This window comes from Vanacampus margaritifer, chromosome 2 (assembly GCF_051991255.1).
Source record: "Vanacampus margaritifer isolate UIUO_Vmar chromosome 2, RoL_Vmar_1.0, whole genome shotgun sequence".
NCBI classification, from domain to species: domain Eukaryota; kingdom Metazoa; phylum Chordata; class Actinopteri; order Syngnathiformes; family Syngnathidae; genus Vanacampus; species Vanacampus margaritifer.
In genome coordinates, this window is record NC_135433.1 from 14,827,260 (window position 1) to 14,847,331 (window position 20,072).

The 20,072-nt window shown below is 41.6% G+C and overlaps 1 protein-coding gene across 1 annotated transcript; it reads left to right on the top strand.

Annotated features, from left to right (window-relative positions):
- Window positions 1–1,932: 1,932 nt before the first annotated feature.
- Window positions 1,933–19,870, top strand: LOC144044400 (G protein-activated inward rectifier potassium channel 1-like). The gene is made up of 3 exons (XM_077558787.1): window positions 1,933–2,927; window positions 11,194–11,410; window positions 19,039–19,870. The coding sequence occupies exons 1-3, from the start codon at window positions 2,232–2,234 to the stop codon at window positions 19,665–19,667; spliced, it is 1,542 nt and encodes a 513-aa protein (XP_077414913.1). The 5' UTR covers window positions 1,933–2,231; the 3' UTR covers window positions 19,668–19,870.
- Window positions 19,871–20,072: the final 202 nt, after the last annotated feature.

Sequence of the window (20,072 nt, forward strand, 5' to 3'; positions counted from 1 at the left end):
GTGAAGTGCCCCCCACCAACCTTTTTTTTTTTTTTTTAAATATGCCTTTATAATTTCTAAATGATCTTTTTTCAACTTAATAGTGGAAATTAGAGCAATGTTGGTTCATGGTCTTACCAAGTGAGAGACTGTAAAGGGTGAAAAGTAGAGGAACAAGCACTGAACCCTGTGCGGGACACCTTGAGACAGAAGGGCGAAAAAAGCCTACATTACCGTTTATTGCATAGCGATTGCAGCAATAGAACAATGACCCTTTATAAATATAGCACAATATTAACATTTGAATGTCGTCAGTGTCGTATAGTTTGGGAAAATAGCCACACAAAATCTCGGAATTCAAACACACAACGCGACAGGAAATTTTGTTTCTTTTAATGCCAGGATACACAAGAACAAGTGAATCTGGATGTCAGTTTTCCACAACGAATAATGTGTTGTGCAATGAAATGAAGGTCAATCAAAGCAACAATGGTATGTTTCAATCTACTGTGTGCTTTGGAGACAAAGAAGTGAACACCTTCTCCAAGGTGAAACAGACAAAGGCAGTATTGTCCCACTGTGGAATGTGCACCCTAATGCACGTATCGTATGACGCACACTCTTGTACATCACTCATTAATAATTCAGCATCTCTTTGTTTCCTCCCCCTGCCCGCCTTGAATCTCACAAACAAAGCATGTCGATGTTCAAGCAGCTTTACCCCAAAAAAGAGAGGAGAATTGAGGCATAGCGACGCGTAACAGATGGTGTTCCTAGGTGCTCTATAATCCTCAAGGATCAGAGGTCCCTCTTGTTGGGGCACGGGTCGCTCTGTGTCAAGGGCAACACAACATTGGCCCGTCAAAGCTACAAAATCTGGATTCCTTTGCTCACCGATAATGCCGTGGAATAGAGGTCCAATACAAAATTAATTGGACTTTAGCCTATTTGACAGTCAATGTGTTACAACATCAAATGTAACAACATTAAAAATGTTTTGCTGTTTTTTTTCCCTTCTGGGATTTGCCTTTGGTGGCAATGTTGGTCCTTTTGTAAACAAAAGTAGATCTACTCTTGCAACCATGTTGTTTGTGTAAGCAGTGCAAGTCAGCACTGCTTACACAAACAAATGAGTAAAACAAATGCTCCATTAAATGTGAACCTGTTTATTGTGGGAGACACATTCTAGCCTTAAACACACAGTCATTGCACATACAACAAATTGCAAACAAAATGTATTGAAGACACTGTACATATTGCAGTCTGTAAATTAATGTGTTGGGCCTGCTGGGGCGACGTGACAATTGGTGTTCAATAAACAGCTGAAAAGTGCGTCAGAAACTGTGGCTATCCATTGTCAAATGTAAACTGCAAAAACCCATCAAATCCAAGAAGAATTGAATTTTCCACTCGATAGTGGCAGTCAACTGTTTCAGTGGAAAGTAAGTCACCTAAATTATAAGGGATATATTAGGAAATGAGTAGACACCTTCAATTAGCTGTTGTCATGACTTTCAGCGTGTCCCAACGTACAGTAACTGCATTTTATAGAAGCAATTTCTTTAATTATATTTCATGTTTTGTTTTATAAGTGCATCAGTATTAGGCTATTATTAAAACGTAACCAAAATTGGTGGCAGTTTTGGGGGCGCTGGACTAGGTTCATCAAATTTCAATGAATAGTAAACAAGTAATCAAGTGCCCATAGTTTCGAGCTTGTTCACGGAATGAATTAAACTCGCAAATCAAGGTATCATGTATGAGGACTGTAGCTGCACTTAGATTATTTTGCCTCTAGATGGCGCAGTCAGCCACTGGTTAATGGTAATTAACTATTAAAGCTGTGTGTATGTACTGTGCCAACAATATAAAAGCCAATTAAAAAAAGGCCACGAGGTATGTGCAAATTACCAACAAAAAGGATTAGTGGATCAAATAGATAAATCGCACAATGATGAAAGAAAGCAAATTAAGTTAAACGGTCCCTCTCCCATTTAACGCTGTCACGCGTACCTCACCCCTTTCTCCCGCTCTCTCCCTCTCTCTGACACACGCACGCACACCTCTTCATCCACCCTCCTCTTCTTCAATCCGTTCACAGCCCCCGTGGAAAGCCGAGCTTTAACCAGTGGACTTGCTGGAAGCGGTGAGTCAAGTCGCCCCGTGCGTAAAAAGTGACCATGGCGCCTTTTACGCACCGCAGGTAACCAGAGAAAACCATGGAGTAGTCGCTCACTTTGTATCGCGCTGAGATGGCGGCACTTCGCAGGAAATTCGGGGAGGACTACCAGGTGGTCAACACCAACCGCGCCGGGGGCGGAGGCGGAGGAGGCGGCGGCGGCTACTCGGCGCCGGCTTCCAAGAAGAAGAGGCAGCGCTTCGTGGAGAAGAACGGCCGCTGCAACGTGCAGCACGGCAACCTGGGCGGCGAGACCAGCCGCTACCTGTCGGACCTCTTCACCACTTTGGTAGACCTCAAGTGGCGCTGGAACCTGCTCATCTTCATCCTCACCTACACGGTGGCGTGGCTGGTGATGGCGTTCATGTGGTGGGTGATCGCCTACATCCGCGGCGACCTGCAGCAGCACGCCCGAGAAGCGTCCTACACGCCGTGCGTGGCCAACGTGTACAACTTCCCGTCCGCCTTTCTCTTCTTCATCGAGACGGAGGCCACCATCGGCTACGGCTACCGCTACATCACCGAGAAGTGTCCCGAGGGCATCATCCTGTTCCTGTTCCAGTCGCTGCTGGGTTCCATCGTGGACGCCTTTCTCATCGGCTGCATGTTCATCAAGATGTCGCAGCCCAAGAAGCGCGCCGAGACGCTCATGTTCAGCCAGGACGCCGTCGTCTCGCAGCGGGATGGCCGGCTGTGCCTCATGTTCCGCGTGGGCAACTTGCGCAACAGCCACATGGTGTCCGCGCAGATCCGGTGCAAGCTCATCAAGGTAATGAGAAAGCTCGCTCTGCTTGGGGTTCAAGTTCGGTGCAGCTTCCTCATTGCACTTTTAACGCCCCTTGTAGGGCGACGGAACAGGTTGGGAAACTTTTGGCAAAGGGAGTCCAAACCAGCGGGGTACGTCCAAAGTGAGCCCCAGGATTAAAGGAAATAATAATATAGGTCCACCAAGTGTATTGCAATAAAAAAGACACGACCCACTAGTTTACTGCAGAGAAAGTTATTTTTTAAATAAAATTTAAAAGCTAACATCTGAAACGTAAAAAAATAACAAAATAAGTTAATTTCAAGATTTCCACAGTATTCTACGTATCATCCTTTTTTTTTTTTAAAGAAGTAAAAAGTTAACAAAATAAAATACTATTTTCTTATCGGTTACAGGAATATATATATATATATTTTTTTTAAAACAAGATGAAATATGATATGCCTATATCGCCTTTTACGTCTTGTTTAACCACATTTTCAATAAAAAACAAGATCACATTAATTCATATAAATATAAACATTTTGTTCATATAAAAATATTTTGAATGATAAAAAGATGACGGCATGGTGGAAACTGATTAGCACATTTGCCTCACAGAGCAGAGGTTTGAATCCAGTCTTCCTGGGTGGATTTTGCATGTTTGCTCCGTGCCTGCGTCTGTTTTCCCCGGGTAATCTGGTTTCCTACCACATTCCAGAAACATGCATAACAGGTTATTGAACACTTGTTGAGAGCCCCTATCCGACCTGTTTTAGAGCGCTCCCTCCTCCAACACACCTGAACCAAATAATCAGATATTGATCCTGATCATATGAATCAATTGTGTTGAATGAGGGAAACATTATTATCAAGCTTCTGCAAAGCTTTCTGATGATCTGATGATTTGATTCAGGTGTGTTGGAGGAGAGAGACTTTTAAAACAGGCTGGATAGGCACCCTCAAGGACTAGACTTGGGCACCCCTGCTCTAAATTGTCCGTAGGTGTGAGTGGTTGTTGTTGATGTTGTTCCCCGCCTGCCGCTCAAAGACAGCTGGAGTAGGGTCCAGCAAACTCGTGACACTAGTGAGGTTAAGCGGTTCGGAAAATGGATGGATTGTAAAAAGATAACCCACTCATTTAAAGAAAAAGTAACAAAAAAATAACAGGGTAGTACTTTCAAGAACTTTGCAGGGCTGAACATATCTGACTGGACACAACAACCAAATTCACTGGTGTTGGTATAATATTTGACACTAATTCAAAACACACAAGCAAGAAGTTTATGGTCACGACTGCTTCATTAAAATTCAATATGTCTGGAAGGAGACTTTTTAGTGGTGAAATCTTTTTGTGCTGTAATGTGAATCCAGGTTTAATCCAAATGTGATTGTTGTCTAGCATTGGCGCTAGTTTAAAACACAAAATACTCAAAAGTCTCAAAATAAAAAATAATGTGTCCAAAAGAAGGTTATCTTAGTGTTCAATTAGGATCCTTTGAAGCTGTCATGTGAACCCAAGTTTAACACGCATCTGATCCTGATCTCACTCAATTCAGAAAATATGAACTAGAAAATCAGGATGGTGTCTCGCAGTGGTTGACGAGGCTGAAATTTGGACGTGCCATAAAGCGTTCTTTTTAGTGATGAAAATCATAGCTGTTCAATCGCCGATTTGGCCTACGATCATTACACTTGAGCCTTGGCGGAGGTCAAATTGAATGTGAACATGGAAACATTAGCGAGCAGCTGTCAGTGTGCAACAGTTGCTCAGCTGTTTTGTTGAAAGCAAACACAGCTCATGCGCTCGCATTATCACTATCCATCAGCAGCGGCAGGTGTGAGATAAGAGGCTGAGTGTGCGTCTGGTCTTGTTTTTGTTACATAGTGGGGCCAACATTTCCGGATTTCACAGAGTTGCGGGGACCACCAGTCCATGTGGGGCCATTTTGCTGGGCCCCACAAGTTTAGACCTCTTTTTGAGGGTCAAGACTTGTTTTAAGAGTTTAGGTTTGAATTTGGTTATGGTTGAGGTTAGGATAAGGAATAGGGGTAGGCAATCTTTTTTGATGATTGGGGTTAGGGGAAGGTGCTAGGAAATGTATTATGTCAATGAGATGGCCCCACAAAGATGGTAAAACAAACCTGTGTGTGTGCATGTGTGTGCACGCACTAGTCAGGTAGGTGTGAAAGCAGCAGTACAGTTGGCCTTCCAAGAGGTGAGAAGCGGAGTGGAGTAGCGGAGTGAGTAAAAAACAGCTCTCCTGGGAGCCAGCGCAGAACATAAAAGCGTATTTATGGCACTTGTAAAGCCAGCATCATTCACTTGCTTTATGCTCTGCACCTTTTTTTTCTGTGCCTCCGCCAAGGAGCTTCGTCAATTAAGAAGAGAAAGCACGATAAGTTTGTCTGCAGTTTCTTAGTAACTGACTAATTCATGTATAGATCCCGCAAAATTGCCACATCAGAACTGTAACCTGCATCTATATTACTGATATCGGAAATAACTCTTAACACATAAAATCACAATATTCTCTAACAATGTATAACGTTATATGCAACTCTATAATATATGACATGTCGGCCATATCAAATGTTGCATACAACTCTACTTTTTAAAGATCTTACAACTTATTTACATTTAATGTTTTTTTTCCACCAGTACTTTATTTTCGTACCCAGAGCAAGTCCGGCTCGAGACACGCTCAAAGTCTGCGCAGGGGTGTACTCGACTGTGTTTTGGTATTTTCACAGATGCGCGTATCTTAGCGCAGTTAAAGAAGAGCGTTAAGCGTCAATGTGGGCGTGAACACATCTGATTTGATTCATCGCTAAATCGAAGCAGTTTCTCATTTCCTTTTAAAATGTTATTGTCCTGCCGCAGGGAAGCCAATGTGAAGCCGGCCCGGCAGGACCAGTGGAAAATTTCCCAGTTGGCTGCCAGGGGGCGCTGTTTATTTCGTCCCACAAGTTCGTTTCAAAAGCAGCATTTATAAGTTATTTTGGTAGACCTAGCCAGGCCCAGAGTGACTAACTTGGAGTGGCCTGCATTTTCACGCTTGGTCGGCCTGAATTATTGACCTTTTGAACGCTATTTTGCACATGGATCATACGCATTGAAGCAAGCGTCACGCTCGCTCTCACGCACTCACTCTCTGCTTGCTTTTGCGCTCTCTCACTCACTCTGTCTCACTTCCCCTACCCTCGCCAGTGTTCGCTGGCCGACACTACAGCCAAACAATACACTTGTCAAAAGTAAAGTCAGATAACAGAAGAGTCGCTGAAAAGGCAATATTAGAGAAAAGGGAGTGGAGCTGACGCGCCAAATGCGCCCTAACTCAAAATGTATAAATCATTGCAGAGTCCTGAAGTGCATGTGCCTGATGGAGACGACACAGTAAGCAACATAAAGTGCAACACAAAAGCAAACGTAGCAATTTAACGTGTAAATAATAGTCCAATAGCATGTTTGGCTGATCAATTTTCTTTTAGTAATTTAATGTTGTGGTATTTGTATTTGTTGGGAACAGTAGGTTACATTGAGATAAATAGCAGCCGGCTTTTGGGGATTAAAAAAAATATAGTAATTACATTGAAAGCAAATATAGAAACAACTAGTTTTTAAATGTGACTGAAACTAACTTTTGCATTTTGTACTCAATTTTGTAAACCCTGCCCTTGCTAATAGTAATACAAACACATTCTTGCACAAGCATGTTAAAGTGTGATTGCAATTCATTATTATAAGCTCTTAAAAAAAAGAAAATGTGTCTTGTACCTTGCCTTATTATCTCTTTATTTATGATTTATGTTTTTTATCTAGGGTATATGAATGTTTCTAAAAAAGAAAGAAGAAGAAAAAATAAATAAATATATACACACATATAATATTGCTAGGTAGAATCGATACTGTATCATAAAGTGTAAATGGTTGAATGTTATGCTTGTTTAATTTTTGACTTTTCAGAAGGTTCAATTGAGGTGTTTAAATCAATTACTTTAACTTTGTATGTTTTCATAATTGTTCAGATATACTGATTGTGATCTACTAAGTTGTTATTTAAATTAAAAAAAATACAACATAAATATCGACGTTGTGCAATGGTAAACTATTTTAGATTGATACACTAATATGCGTAAAATGATACATCTTCATTAAAACACTGTAAACTAAAGTGGGCCGGTCTGAGTCATGAAACTCCAGGGCTGAAAATTGAGTCCCAGTTCCTGATGTGAATTGATGGTGGCTAGATATTGTGAAGTGTGCTGCCGCCATCTCGCATGGGGATGAAAGCTTACTTCCATCTTTTTTTGCTTGTACCTGAAGACAATAAATTGGTCAAGTGACAGCTTGTATCTCAAAAACCTCATAAGTCAAAGGCTGTATTTGCCACTGTATTTAATGTGCTATCCAACACACAGAATATTTACACCATATTAATCCACCGTGTTTTTTTGGAGGTAGAAGGTAGACGTGCGTGTAGATGTATTTTGAGGAAAACCTGGAGCAATTGCCGGCCACAGTGGCGCAACGGTGCGGAAAAGGAGGCCAAATAGATTGACCGTCTGCTCTTTTAATTATCATAATTGACTTCCTTTCCATTACGTCCACGTTCAGCGTGCAAATAGGGGCTGTAAAAAAGACAAACAGCATTAGCTGGGAGCTGCTTCTCTTTTCGCCACATGTGGAACGTTGCGTCAGGAGGCTTAATGATGCGTGAATGAGGAAAAGGACGAGGAAGAGTTGGACTTTTTCCACATTTCCACGCCAGCGGCCCGTAAAGCATAATCGCACACGTTCACATTGACAAAATCACAAGCTCTCAGCATCTTTATTCCACTCGCTTGGATTCGGTACACTTTATGGATTATGCCATGTACATCATCGGGAGGAGTTCAATATTTATGTAATAACATGACAAAAACATCCTTCCATCCATCCATTTTCTTAACCGCTTTCTCCCCACAAGAGTCGCAGGGGTGCTGGAGCCTATCCCAGCCGGTTTCAGGCAGTAGGCGGGGTACACTGAACTGGTTGCCAGCCAATCACAGGTGACAAAAACACACAACATTGAATGAAATACACCACATTTCATGCTGATGTCCTCAATGACCAGCTCACTGCGTACATGAGGAAGAATTTGAAATATGATTGGTTGAAGAAACAGTGTCTTTTCTAAATAGTTTGAAGTTACATGGGCCAGCACTACTAAAGGCCCAGGGCAGATTCTATTGATATAGCAACACAACAGAGGCTGAAACCTGTTTGAACCAAAAATGCCACATCCACAATGTATACGCGCTGTGGCAGCCATGAGAACAATTAAGATACGAGGCTGTTGGGAATAAATTAATGCTAATATTAATTTCATAGAACAAACATTATAATTTAGGTCATTAATGTAGCACTGTGCTTTGGAGAATAGCCAAGGCTTTGCTAGCATTGACCACCGCTGACCGTTAAATGTGTTTTATTTTTTCCTGTACCATTAATGGCGCTTTTAAACTGGCTTAAATTTGACCCTTAAACAGATTATTTGTATTTTCATTGTAATTTCTTATGATTGAAACACTTTCCAAAGCCAAACAAACTGTCGTCCAGAAGGGATTGTGTTGGACCTTCCAAATTCCACCATCCTCTGTTTGTGTGAAAGCATGAAACAATGGCGGCTGTTTGGACAGGAAGTTGCTGGCGAGCGGCGTAGTGGATAATTAGTGGCTGACAGCTGCCAGCAGGAAGATGAAGAAGAGGAGGAGGAGGAAGACGAGTCTGTCACTCAGGGTCCCTTAGTGAGCGACTGACGAGTACTGATGGAAACGCAAAAATAATTTTGGGGGGGCTGCAGCGAGCCAATGTAATGGAAAAATTAGCATGGTAAGAGTGTCATCTGGAAAACAAGAATTTTCTCCATCTTGTTTTATATCCTCAGAGGTTTGAGAAATCAGAATTGATTTCCACTGCATTTTCTAATAAGAAGAGGGATGCAATTATAAAAGTTGAGTGTAAGGAGGCTGGAAGAAATGCAGAGAAAGATGCTTGGGAAGCTTCGTAAACACAAGCTTTTACTCTGTTGGGAATGAATGTTAAGTCAGTAGAATGCTGATCAGATGAATTTTCGTCATTATTCATTATTATGTCATTGTTATGGACAGTGCTTGCCTACAAAGTCAACTGGGACTTCAGCTCACTTGTGATTGCACAGGATAGGCGGTATAAAGTGAATGGATGGAGTATTGCTAGTTGTGTTTATTTCTATGCCACAAAGCGGCGATTGGTATGAATAATTGGCGTAAGGAGCAATCAGAGTACCCATGTTGTGTCCATGTTTTTGATTGAGTAGATTATTTCTATTCAATCTGTTGATGTATATTATGCACAATGGAATTTATCATGAACAAATGGCGAGAGACAATTTGCTCTAGGTGGAACTTAGATGCTGCCGTGGCTGGCCACAACTGTGCAGACAGTCCGCTGAATTTCAACGACGCCAAAATGAAGCAACACACAAAACGGCCACATATCGGCAGCTGCAGAGGAAATCCGAAACCCAAGAGAAAAAAAGCTTTTTTTACGTGTTGCCTATTTTTTTCTCAATAATAATGAGAAAACGGTTCATTCAAAATCACAAGCTTTTTTGACTAATGAAAAAAACTTGACCCAAATTGTACTATACTATATATACTGTATATACTATATACTATACTATGTGTGTGACTTACGCTACATAAAACCTCCTGTCTTTACATTCTATTATTCTATTCTGAGTGCTCATTTTCTTCATCATAAACATGTAACAAAAAATGTAGTGCTTTTTGGGGAGCTAGAATATACAATAAGGTAAATTGTATATATTTTTTTAAACATTTGATATACAATGATTTACAAGCTGTGAAGGTATCACTGTAATTGCATGATGCGTCTACACTGTGTGCCAGAGGAGGAAGTGTATCAAACTTGAGCACACATCAAGTATAATAATAAATGCGGTGCTCAGGGAAGGAAATCATCGTATTTGAAGCACAGAGACACGGAGAAAAGCCTGTGGACTGCCGCAATACAAGGCGCTCATTCATCTTGCTAATGTGACAGAGACAAGGCAGCGAAAAAAGAAGAGAGGACAGAGGTAAGGCGCCTCGACGGACTTGCTCACGAGCCGCCTAAATAGCTTACAAGTGAACAACGGCTCGCTGACTCCACAGCGGCTCTGACATGGAACCCTGGGGCACGCCTCATTCATATTCAATTGGAGAAAAGGCTGTTTACTCACATGGCACTCGCGGGGGGGACTTCAGAATTCAGGCGGGCTGCTGGCCTGCGGTAATGTCAGGGAGAGGTCAGTGGGGGCGGTTGAGGGGGGGGGGGGGGTACTGATGGTGTTGATGATGTCAGTAGACATGCAGAGAAACCTGCAACAAGAAGAAATGCAAGCTGAATTAACGACACAGGCGGCACCAGGATATATTGTAGCTACATCTACTTTGAAGCTCATTAAATGAGAAAGTAAAAATGAGGGCATCTTTTGTTGATTGTATTGTTTGTGTGTGTGACCAAGTGTGGCTTGAACTTGTTTACCTTTTTGGATTATTTTGAGTTGTACTGTTTATTTATATTGCGCAAGGTGGCAGTTATCATGAATACCTGGTGAGAATTGGTATCACTTTATGACGGGAATGCCGTGTGTACATGGAAATGCTGTGGGCTTTTTTTATACTGTGGATTATTTTTAGCTGTTAAAATGTTTCTATTGTGCAAGATGACGACCATTTGGGGAGAAACGTGGGGTGATTATAGGACATAAAAGAGTGCATGCCGTGGACTTCTGGATTGTTTCTAGTGGTTCTGCTTTCTATTGCATGGAGGCGTGTACCAATAATAAAGTAACATTTAAGTAACTTTTTACTTCGGAATAAACTAAATAAAGTCAATTGTATTACTTTAGGCTACCCCAAATAAAATTTCTGATTCAGTATGAACACATTTTGTGGAGTTCAAGCTGAGCTGGTTGCCAGACTATTGTTGGGCACCGTAGTTTTTTTTTAAATTTTTTTACTGTGGATTATTTCAACTCATTTTGTTTATTCCTACTATGGATGGTCGCAATTACCTTGAATAACTGGCGAGAGGTGCTATCTCAATTTCTCAATTTTGGCTTTGTGAATTTTTTAAACACATTCTTCACTTTGAGGATTATTTCAACTGGTTGTGTTCATTCTATTGTGAAAGGTATAACTGGTGAGGTAAACTCATATTTGCTAACCTGTTGTCTTTTTATGTCCATCCGTCTTTCAGTCCCGCCAGACCCCCGAGGGCGAGTTCCTGCCGCTGGACCAGTGCGAGCTGGACGTGGGTTTCGGCACGGGGGCCGACCAACTCTTTCTTGTCTCGCCGCTCACCATCTGCCACGAGATCAACCCCAAGAGCCCCTTCTTTGACCTGTCCCAGCGCTCGCTCACTAACGAGCAGTTTGAGATTGTGGTGATCCTGGAAGGCATCGTGGAGACCACCGGTGAGCGGCGACAACTCCTCTGTCTCATTTTTCCTCTGTCTCCATCTAAATGGAAATATGGAAATTATCCAGTCAGTGGAGATAGAGCTGCTTTGAAATATCATTTGGCTGGCGCCTTTCCGGCTCGGTATAGGTACGAGTGACGCCTGTGACGGTGACACATGCAAACGGATCGAATTAGGCCGGTTATTTTATTACCGCGCGATGCCGTGATACTTTTGCATAATAACCTCATAGCAGCCGTGTGTCACTTTGATGAATGTGCCGCGGTTTTTAAGCTGTCAACTGGAAACCATAAGTGGCATAGCTCCCCTGAATGTAAACATTGCGGAGTGACCACAATCACAGAGTCGTAGGTATTTAAAAATAATATTCACAATAGTGGTGATATGTTACAATTTATTTAATGTGAACCTGGCAATTATACAATTACATACAACATTGTGGTGTACATGTCACAGTCAACCATTTTTAGTAATATTAAACCATGTTTACAATATGTCACAATTTATGTATAGTGAAACTAAACCAAAAGTGGCGTAGCTCCCCAATGACATAAACACGGACATACACCAAATAATGTACAGAGCCTTGCAAAAGTATTTATCCCCCTTGGGTCACGGTACAACCACAAACATAAATATATTTCATTGAAATTGTATGTGAAAGGTAAACACAAAATAGCACACAATCGGGAAGTGAAAACAAAGTGTATATCTTATTTCAGACTTGTTTTACAACTAAAAAACTGAAAATTAGGGTGTGCAAAAGTTTTCAGCCCCCTTTTCCTTCAGTGTAGCCACTTGTCTTCAGAGGTTGCCTGGTAATGTCTTAATTGATCACCTGTTGCCCTAATGACAAAATGTAATGTGTGTGATCAAGTCTCAGTTTAAACACAGCTGTTCTGTGATTGTGTCTATTAAGAGCACACAGCACCGAAAACAGCATTATGAAGACTAAAGAACACACCAGGCTGGTCCGGGACAAAGTTGTGGACAGATTTAAAGCAGGAAAAGGAAACAAAACGATTTCAAAAGCTTTGAATATCACAAAGTACTGTTCAATCATTCATCCGTAAGTGGAAAGGGTACCAAACAACCACAAATCTACAAGTCCCTCCAAAGTTTCTGACCGAAGAAGCTGGGCACTCATCAGAGAAGTACCCAAGAGGCCTTTGATCAGCGGTGCCCAAGTTCGGTCCTCGAGAGCCCCTATCCAGCCTGTTTTCCATGTTTCTCTCCACCAACACACCTGATTTATGATCAGGATTGTTAGCAGGCTTCTGCAAAGCTTGCTGATGAGCTGATCATTAGATTCAGCTGTGCTGAAGGAGGGAGAGATAGAAAACAGGCTGGATAGAGGGTCTCAAGGACCGGACTTGGGCACCACTGCCTTTGATCATGCACTCTAGCTTAGGGTTTACCAATTCCGGTCCTGGAAGTCTCCGTCACCATGTCATCATGTTTTACCTTACCAGCTAAAAATGCACAAAGCTCTTCTCGCTCAACGTTCAACAAGGAAACGGTAAGTAATTCTGCAAGAACAGAATTAATTGCAGCATCCATTCGTCCATGTTAGGTTTGTTTGTTTGCCCTGGCGTCTGCGCTTCCTAGTTTTGTCACATCTGCATATCACTCCCCAAACACACGTCGCACTGTGATTGGTCCGAACCACTGGTGGTCCAGATAGGTGGAAATCAACGGGCTCGGTACAAAATGTATTTATTCTCTGGAGTTTGTGAATTCACAAATACCGCGAGAATTTATCTTGCAGAGCAAGGTTAGCGTATTCTGTCCATAGAACAACAATCAGTCGAATATTGCACAAATCTGGTCTGTACGGAAGGGTGGCAAGAAGAAAGCCATTTCTAAAAGCGAGCCACAAGAAGTCACTTCTGCAGTTTGCCAAGAGCAATGTAGGTGACACTGTTGATGAGTGGAAGAAGGTGTTCTGCCTGCTCTGGTCAGATGAGACCAAAATTGAACATTTTGGCCTACATGACAAACGCTATGTTTAACGTAAGAACAACCACCGCTTATCAGTCTCGCTCTTAACTCACCATTCCCACTGTCAAACATGATGGTGGGAGCATCATGCTCTGGGGCTGCTTTTCTTCTCCATGGGACAGGGAAGATGGTGCGAATAGAAGGGAAGACAGATGGCGTCAAATACAGGTCGATTTTGGAAGAGAACTTGAAAAGCTCTCCATCAAACCTAGCTGAGCTGGTTCTGTTTTTGCAAGGAGGTATGGGCAAAAATTTCAGTTCCTACAAGTGCAAAACTGATAGAGACAAACCCGAAAGACTTGAAGCTGTAATTGCAGCAAAAGGGGGTTGACAATGTATTAATTTAGGAGGGGGGGGGTACTTTTGCACAACCTACTTTCCAGTTCTTTAGTTGTAAAACAAGTCTGAAATAAGATACCCACTTCGTGTCACTTCACAATAACTTTCACATAAAATTTAAATGAAATACATTTGTTCGTGGTCGTACCGTGCCAAAATGTTGAAAAACTCAAGGGGGTGAATACTTTTGCAAGGCGCTGTAAGTGTGAACATGTACGAACACAACAATACTGCGTGCCCACATCTAAGAGTCGACATTTTTCTGAAGTAACATTAGCAATAGTACACAATTCATTAACAGTAAGCTGAAAATCACTGTCTGCGTAACTCCCTTCTAACATATAAACTGACACTGGCCTACTCAACATTGTGGAGTGACCACATCAGTCAACATTTTCTTGGAACAATACTTGATAATTTAGCTGTGTGTAACAATATATGTCAAGTGATACTGTAAACCATAAGTAGCATAGCTCTCTAGAGTGTAACAAGTAACACATACAACATTGTGCAGTGACCGCATTTCAGAGCTGACATTTTTTAAGTCATTTAAGTAATATTGAGATAGTAGTGATACATTACAATTTGTGCTACATGAACTTCACAGTCATAAGTACTGTAGCTCTCTGAAAAGTCTACATGCAACACACTGCCAAGTGACAGACATATTAGAGTTGATTTTTTTTTTTTGGGGGGGGGGGTTATTAAAATGTATGTGATTTGAACCTGGAAACTATCAATGATGTAGCTCCCCTGAATGTAAAAACGGGCAAACACAACATTTTGGAGCCACCACGTCAGAGTCAACATTTTCTTTTTAAATGATGCTGGCCAAATTAATATAGTATTTAGCACTTTACATAACGTGCACATGGAAACCATTTGCGTAGCTCCGCAGAACATAAATTAGTGCTCACACAACATTGTGGAGTGACAATGTCAAATGAAACATTTTTAGGGGATATTATCAACATTAGTGATAACTTACAATGTATGCCATGTGAACCTGAAAACCATTAGTTGAATAGTTCTCCAGAACATGAACATGGATGTACACAACACTGTGGCATCACCACATGTCAGTCACCTTTTTAAAATATTGGACAATTTAGCAAATTGTTGTAATTTATGTCACATAAAACTGGAAACCATAATTAGTAAAGCTCCTAGGAATGTAAACACAGAAACACGACATTGTGGAGTGACTTAATCAGAGACTATGTAAAAAAAAAAAAGAGGAAAAAAAACAACCTGTGGTGTATTGCAATTAATGCAACGTGAACCTGGAAATAAAAAATGGTGTCGCTCCCCGGAACATAAACATGGATGCACACAACATTGCGGGATGAACGCATATACAGTTAACACTTTTGTCGAATAGTGTTCCTGCTATGTTACAACTCATTTCAAGTATTAAACTGGAAAGTGATGTTGCTAATTGGGAACATGAACATGAACGTACACAACATTGCTGAGTGCCAATATCTCAGCATCAACGTGGTTTTTAGCCCGCTCTATTCTTTTTTTCCGAATGTTGTCAGTCTGCAATTTCCCCGGCGCCCAGCGTATTTACCGCGACACTCCTCCTCGGGGTCCACTACAAATAAATTTCCTTTCTTTTCCCTTTCCCAGATAACACTCACTTATAACCAACTGCTAGAGGACACACAGTGCAGCTCAATAGGCTTAGCAGATTTAAAAAGAGTGAGGAAGAGGGGGTGGGCTCGGGGTTGCATGAATAGAGGCAGGCGGGCTGGCCACAGGGTCTGTGTTGTGTTGATAGTGCTATTAAACCAGGGTGCGAGCAGAAGTTTATTGCTGCAGTATCCCTGGACTGGAAGGATAAAGCCTCAACTTAAGACGCCTTACGCTTTCCAACAACCCAAAGGAGCTTTTATTGTCCGAGGAGAACAAGTGGGGTGGGGGCTTTATCTGTGTATTTTTGCAATAAATTTGAACTATGTTAGTGGTACATTACATATATTTACGACAAGCAAAACAAAGTTTATGCAAAAATATTATGTCTGTTATGTCATAGTGGTGATCATAAATAGAGTAAATAAAGAGTCAACACTTTTGTGGATTAACATAACAGAAATGTGTTACCGCGGGATTACAGTTTATTTCTAGACAAAATATGACTTTTATGGAGGAGTGTAGTTTAATCACGGACACACACACACAATAATGTGGAACGATTGCATCACAATTGGAGCCTAATACTCCTTAAACGTTTATATAATAATTACAATATCAATGATTTGATTACACTTTTTTGTAACACCAAACTGGAAAGAATAATTAGCCAAACTCCATGAATTATAAACAAGGATGCAGTAGATTGACCACGTCACAATCAACACTTTTTGAGAAACAATGTTACATAATATTATCAGTATATTACAAATTAGGTCAAAGTAAACTGGAAACTGTAAGTAGTGTAATTTCCTGTCACGTCAACATACTATTCACCAACATTGTGGAGTAATACCGATACCAAGTACTAATGCCACAAGTGCTTTAGATACATAAATCACCCCCCCCCCCCTCCACCCCAGATAATTTAAAATAAAGACAGACATCCCAAAATATCATTTTCTTTCTTAAAATTAAATGGCATTTATAAAAATTATTTAAATTTCTGATATCCAATTATATTACTAGGTATAAAACAGACATCACAATTTTTTTCAAAACCAAACCATGAGTAAACCATTTATTTTCAGGGTAATGTTTAAAGATTAGTTTGAAAACATGATAAAGTGTTTTTTAATCATAGTTTATAGTATATTTAAGGTGTAAACTATTACACTTTTTTTTTTTTACGATTACTGAAGCACGATTTAGAAAACAGGGCTCAGATTTTGAAAACACGACATGCAATTAGCACAACCACGCGCACAAGATGCAGAACATCCCACATCCTGTCCAAAATGAATCAATCTTGTCAAAACTATAAACACATGTATTTAAACCATCTTATGTTACCATATAAAAAATACTATACTACCAGTACAAATTAAATTTACTGTGAAAAAAATTAAAATAATATTAATAATAATAATAATATATATATATATATATAGAGAGAGAGAGAGAGAGAGAGAGAGGAGAGAGAGAGAGAGAGAGAAGAAAAATAAGAAAAATGAAAAGAATAGAAAATCCGAATAAAATAATTTAAATTGTACACATCTATTCGCCTAGTTTGATCTGACCACAGAAATTCACCAAGATTGTAAAGGCAAAATCCTCATTGGCATTTTTTTCTAGCTATTTTCCTGTAGTTAGGTCCTTATGACACATGCCAGATAAATCTGCTACAATTTGGCTGAACTTTCAGTCTAGCCTCCCTCAGCCTCAATCCATAGTTGATAACATTATCAACTAGTGTTGCACAAATTTGAGACAGTCCTCCAATAAATTCGACCACATAGGTCGTTTTGAAAAGGTGCCAAATTATTACCAAAGTTACATATTTTAGTTTAGTGACCTCTATCGGCCAATGTTAAATAGCGCAAAATTCCAAAAGCGAAAAACCTGATCCCGGGCCAAAGACGAGTGTTTATCTATCTGTTTGGCCAGTGATTGTTTTAATGTTGTGTACATGTTTTCTAGCGGTCTACACTGTGTCACTGTGCCTTTCCTTAACCTCAAACATTAGTGTTTCATGTAAAGACGAAACATCTACTGTGCAACCTCACTGAAACGTCATCCTAACCCTAGTCTACGGCGAGTTGACATATAGGTAAACATAAAAAAAGATTATTGCCGCCCTGTTGGCTCAGTAAGATACGTTTGTCTTCCAACCAGACAGCCCGAGTACGATTCCCATTACTTTTTGTCGCTATTTAACATGGCTGACAAAACATGGCCGTTAGAGGTCGCTAAAATACAATACATAACACTTGGTCGTATTTTGGTGCATGGTAAAACGACCAATATAGTCATTATTGTTGGAGGACTTGTTGACAAATTTCAACGTAGTCCTCTTCTTCCTTGAGGATGTTCTCCTCCTATTTCAGGTCTTTCTCCACCTCTATCTCCTGCTCATCCTCCACCGATTCCCCCTCTCATTGCCACTTTTCTTCCGCTGACTTCTTCCATTTTGATTGAAAGCAGGTGAACTTACCTGCGGCATTTTTGTAGAGCTCAAACCTGATTGGTGTGTCTACAATAAAGCATGCATGTGTGTTTTGAATCAACTTGCTCATGAGTGTGATATATATGTCAGTCAGTGTTTTGGAATTGCAAGGAAGTGATATTATGATCATTTGCCTGTGTTTGTTTGCTATTCACGGCAGGGCTTGTGTCCCTTACCCCGCAAAAAACAGAAGTTTACTGTCGATAGTGGAAAAGCACTAAGTTTTCATTTCAGACAAATGAATGAAGCTCCTCCCCCCAAGTTAATGTAAGAGCATTGCACCAATATGCCAACTGACGGCGCCAAAACAAAATTTTCCGTACGATATGACCACAAAAATGTCTACGACAGGTTAGAACACAGTTTGTGAATGTCAGTAAGTTGGGGGCTTTAGGACCCAGATGCGGGAAGGCAGAGCAAGGAGGCAGGGGTGCAGTCCAAAAAGAGGTTTTAATTTCTAATCAAAAAAAACTAACTTCAAAATACAAAATAAACTGAACTAACAAAACATGAAGCCTAACATGACAAAACAACTAAGGTGAGACTAACAACATGACATGGATCCTGATACGGCAAAGAGGTCAGCGTGACGTGGCGAAAGACTTACGACAGTGGCAACAGCAAAAATTAACCGACAATGACAGGGGGGAGACAACCGACTAAATACACCAACACTAATGACATGACAAGACACACCTGGCTGAGGGCACTGATTGGATGACACATGAGGGTAATGGGGAAAGGTGGACACAATCAGGGTTGACACAGACACCACACGAGGAAGGGCAAGTGACCAGAAACGAGAGGAGTCAGACTTTTCACAATAAAACAGGAAATGACAAGACAAGGGGAAAACACAAGGAAAACATGACAGGGAGTAAACAAGACTGAAAATAAACATGACAGTGAATAGGCAAATTAATAAATGCTGAAGTGCAAATATTCCAGGGTTTAATCTGGCAGGTTTTCCGTTTCTGTTACATGGCCAGAATAGCAACATTCAGATGACATAACACCTGAAGGGCATAAGCAGACTCCTACTCAGGACTACGTCTGTATTGATTTTCTATTGACGTTCTTTCAATGCAACAAAAGGCCAAGAGATCTTTCCGAAAAGTTCACCAATTCTGTTGCCCTTGCAGGCATGACGTGCCAAGCACGCACCTCGTACACAGAAGACGAGGTCCTGTGGGGACACCGCTTCCTGCCCGTGATGTCCCTGGAGGAGGGCTTCTTCCGGGTGGACTACTCGCAGTTCCACAGCACCTTCGAGGTCCCCACGCCGGCGTATAGCGTCAAAGAACACGAGGAGAAGAATTCTCTACCGTCCCCCGTGTCCACGCCGGCGCTGACCGAGAGCCAAGGGGCCCGGCGCGACCGCGTTTTCTCCGTGGACTGCATCAACGCGGCGACGGCAACGACGGGGGGTGGCGGCGGGGGGCGCCTGCCCAGCAAGCTGCAGCGAATCAGCTCATCCGGGAAGGAGGACCTCCAGAGGAAGGTGCTGATGCTGAGCTCGCAGCACTCGGAGAAGGCGTGCAGCACCGGGGACCTGCCGCTCAAGCTCCAGCGCCTCGGATCCTCGTCCGGGCCTGATGACTCGCTCAAAGTGGGATTCGAACCCATGACCCAGTCCACCGGGGACCTGTACCAGCACAGCTTGATGCCTACCTTGTGCCCACCGCAGCCCCATGCACACAGCCCCCTTTTGTCGGCCGGCAGGAGGCCCGAAGACAACCTGCCGGCCAAGCTGCGCAAGATGAATCGCTGAAGAGGTCAAGTCTGCGTTGGGGGAGGGCAGCAGCGGTAAAAATCCTGAACTTATCAATAACTTTCCACCTGACACCTTTGGATTTTGCAAAACGTAAATGTGGAGCTGCACAAAATAGACCCCTCTGCATGTACACTTGTTAGTTTGTCTTAGTTTTATCAATTAATAAATCAAATTCTGTCACTCTTGTGTTTTGCTGTCAATCAGTCATCCAAGCCAGTTCACATCGCTCTTATAGCTAGGACAGGGGTCAGCAACCTTTTCTGTCATAAGAAATATTTTAGGCCAAATAAATAAGCAAAAAATGTGTGTGGAGCCGCAAAACATTTTTCAGATTGTGATGAAGGAAACAGTGTTAGTGTTAGTCTATTGTATGGCCCTAACTAGAGCTGCGCCGCAACACAA

Coding starts and splice junctions, on each gene's coding strand:
- LOC144044400 (XM_077558787.1), top strand. CDS start 2,232: ATGGCGGCACTTCGCAGGAAATTCGGGGAGGACTACCAGGTGGTCAAC. Junction 2,928..11,193: donor TCCGGTGCAAGCTCATCAAG/GTAATGAGAAAG, acceptor TCCGTCTTTCAG/TCCCGCCAGACCCCCGAGGG. Junction 11,411..19,038: donor AGGCATCGTGGAGACCACCG/GTGAGCGGCGAC, acceptor TTGCCCTTGCAG/GCATGACGTGCCAAGCACGC.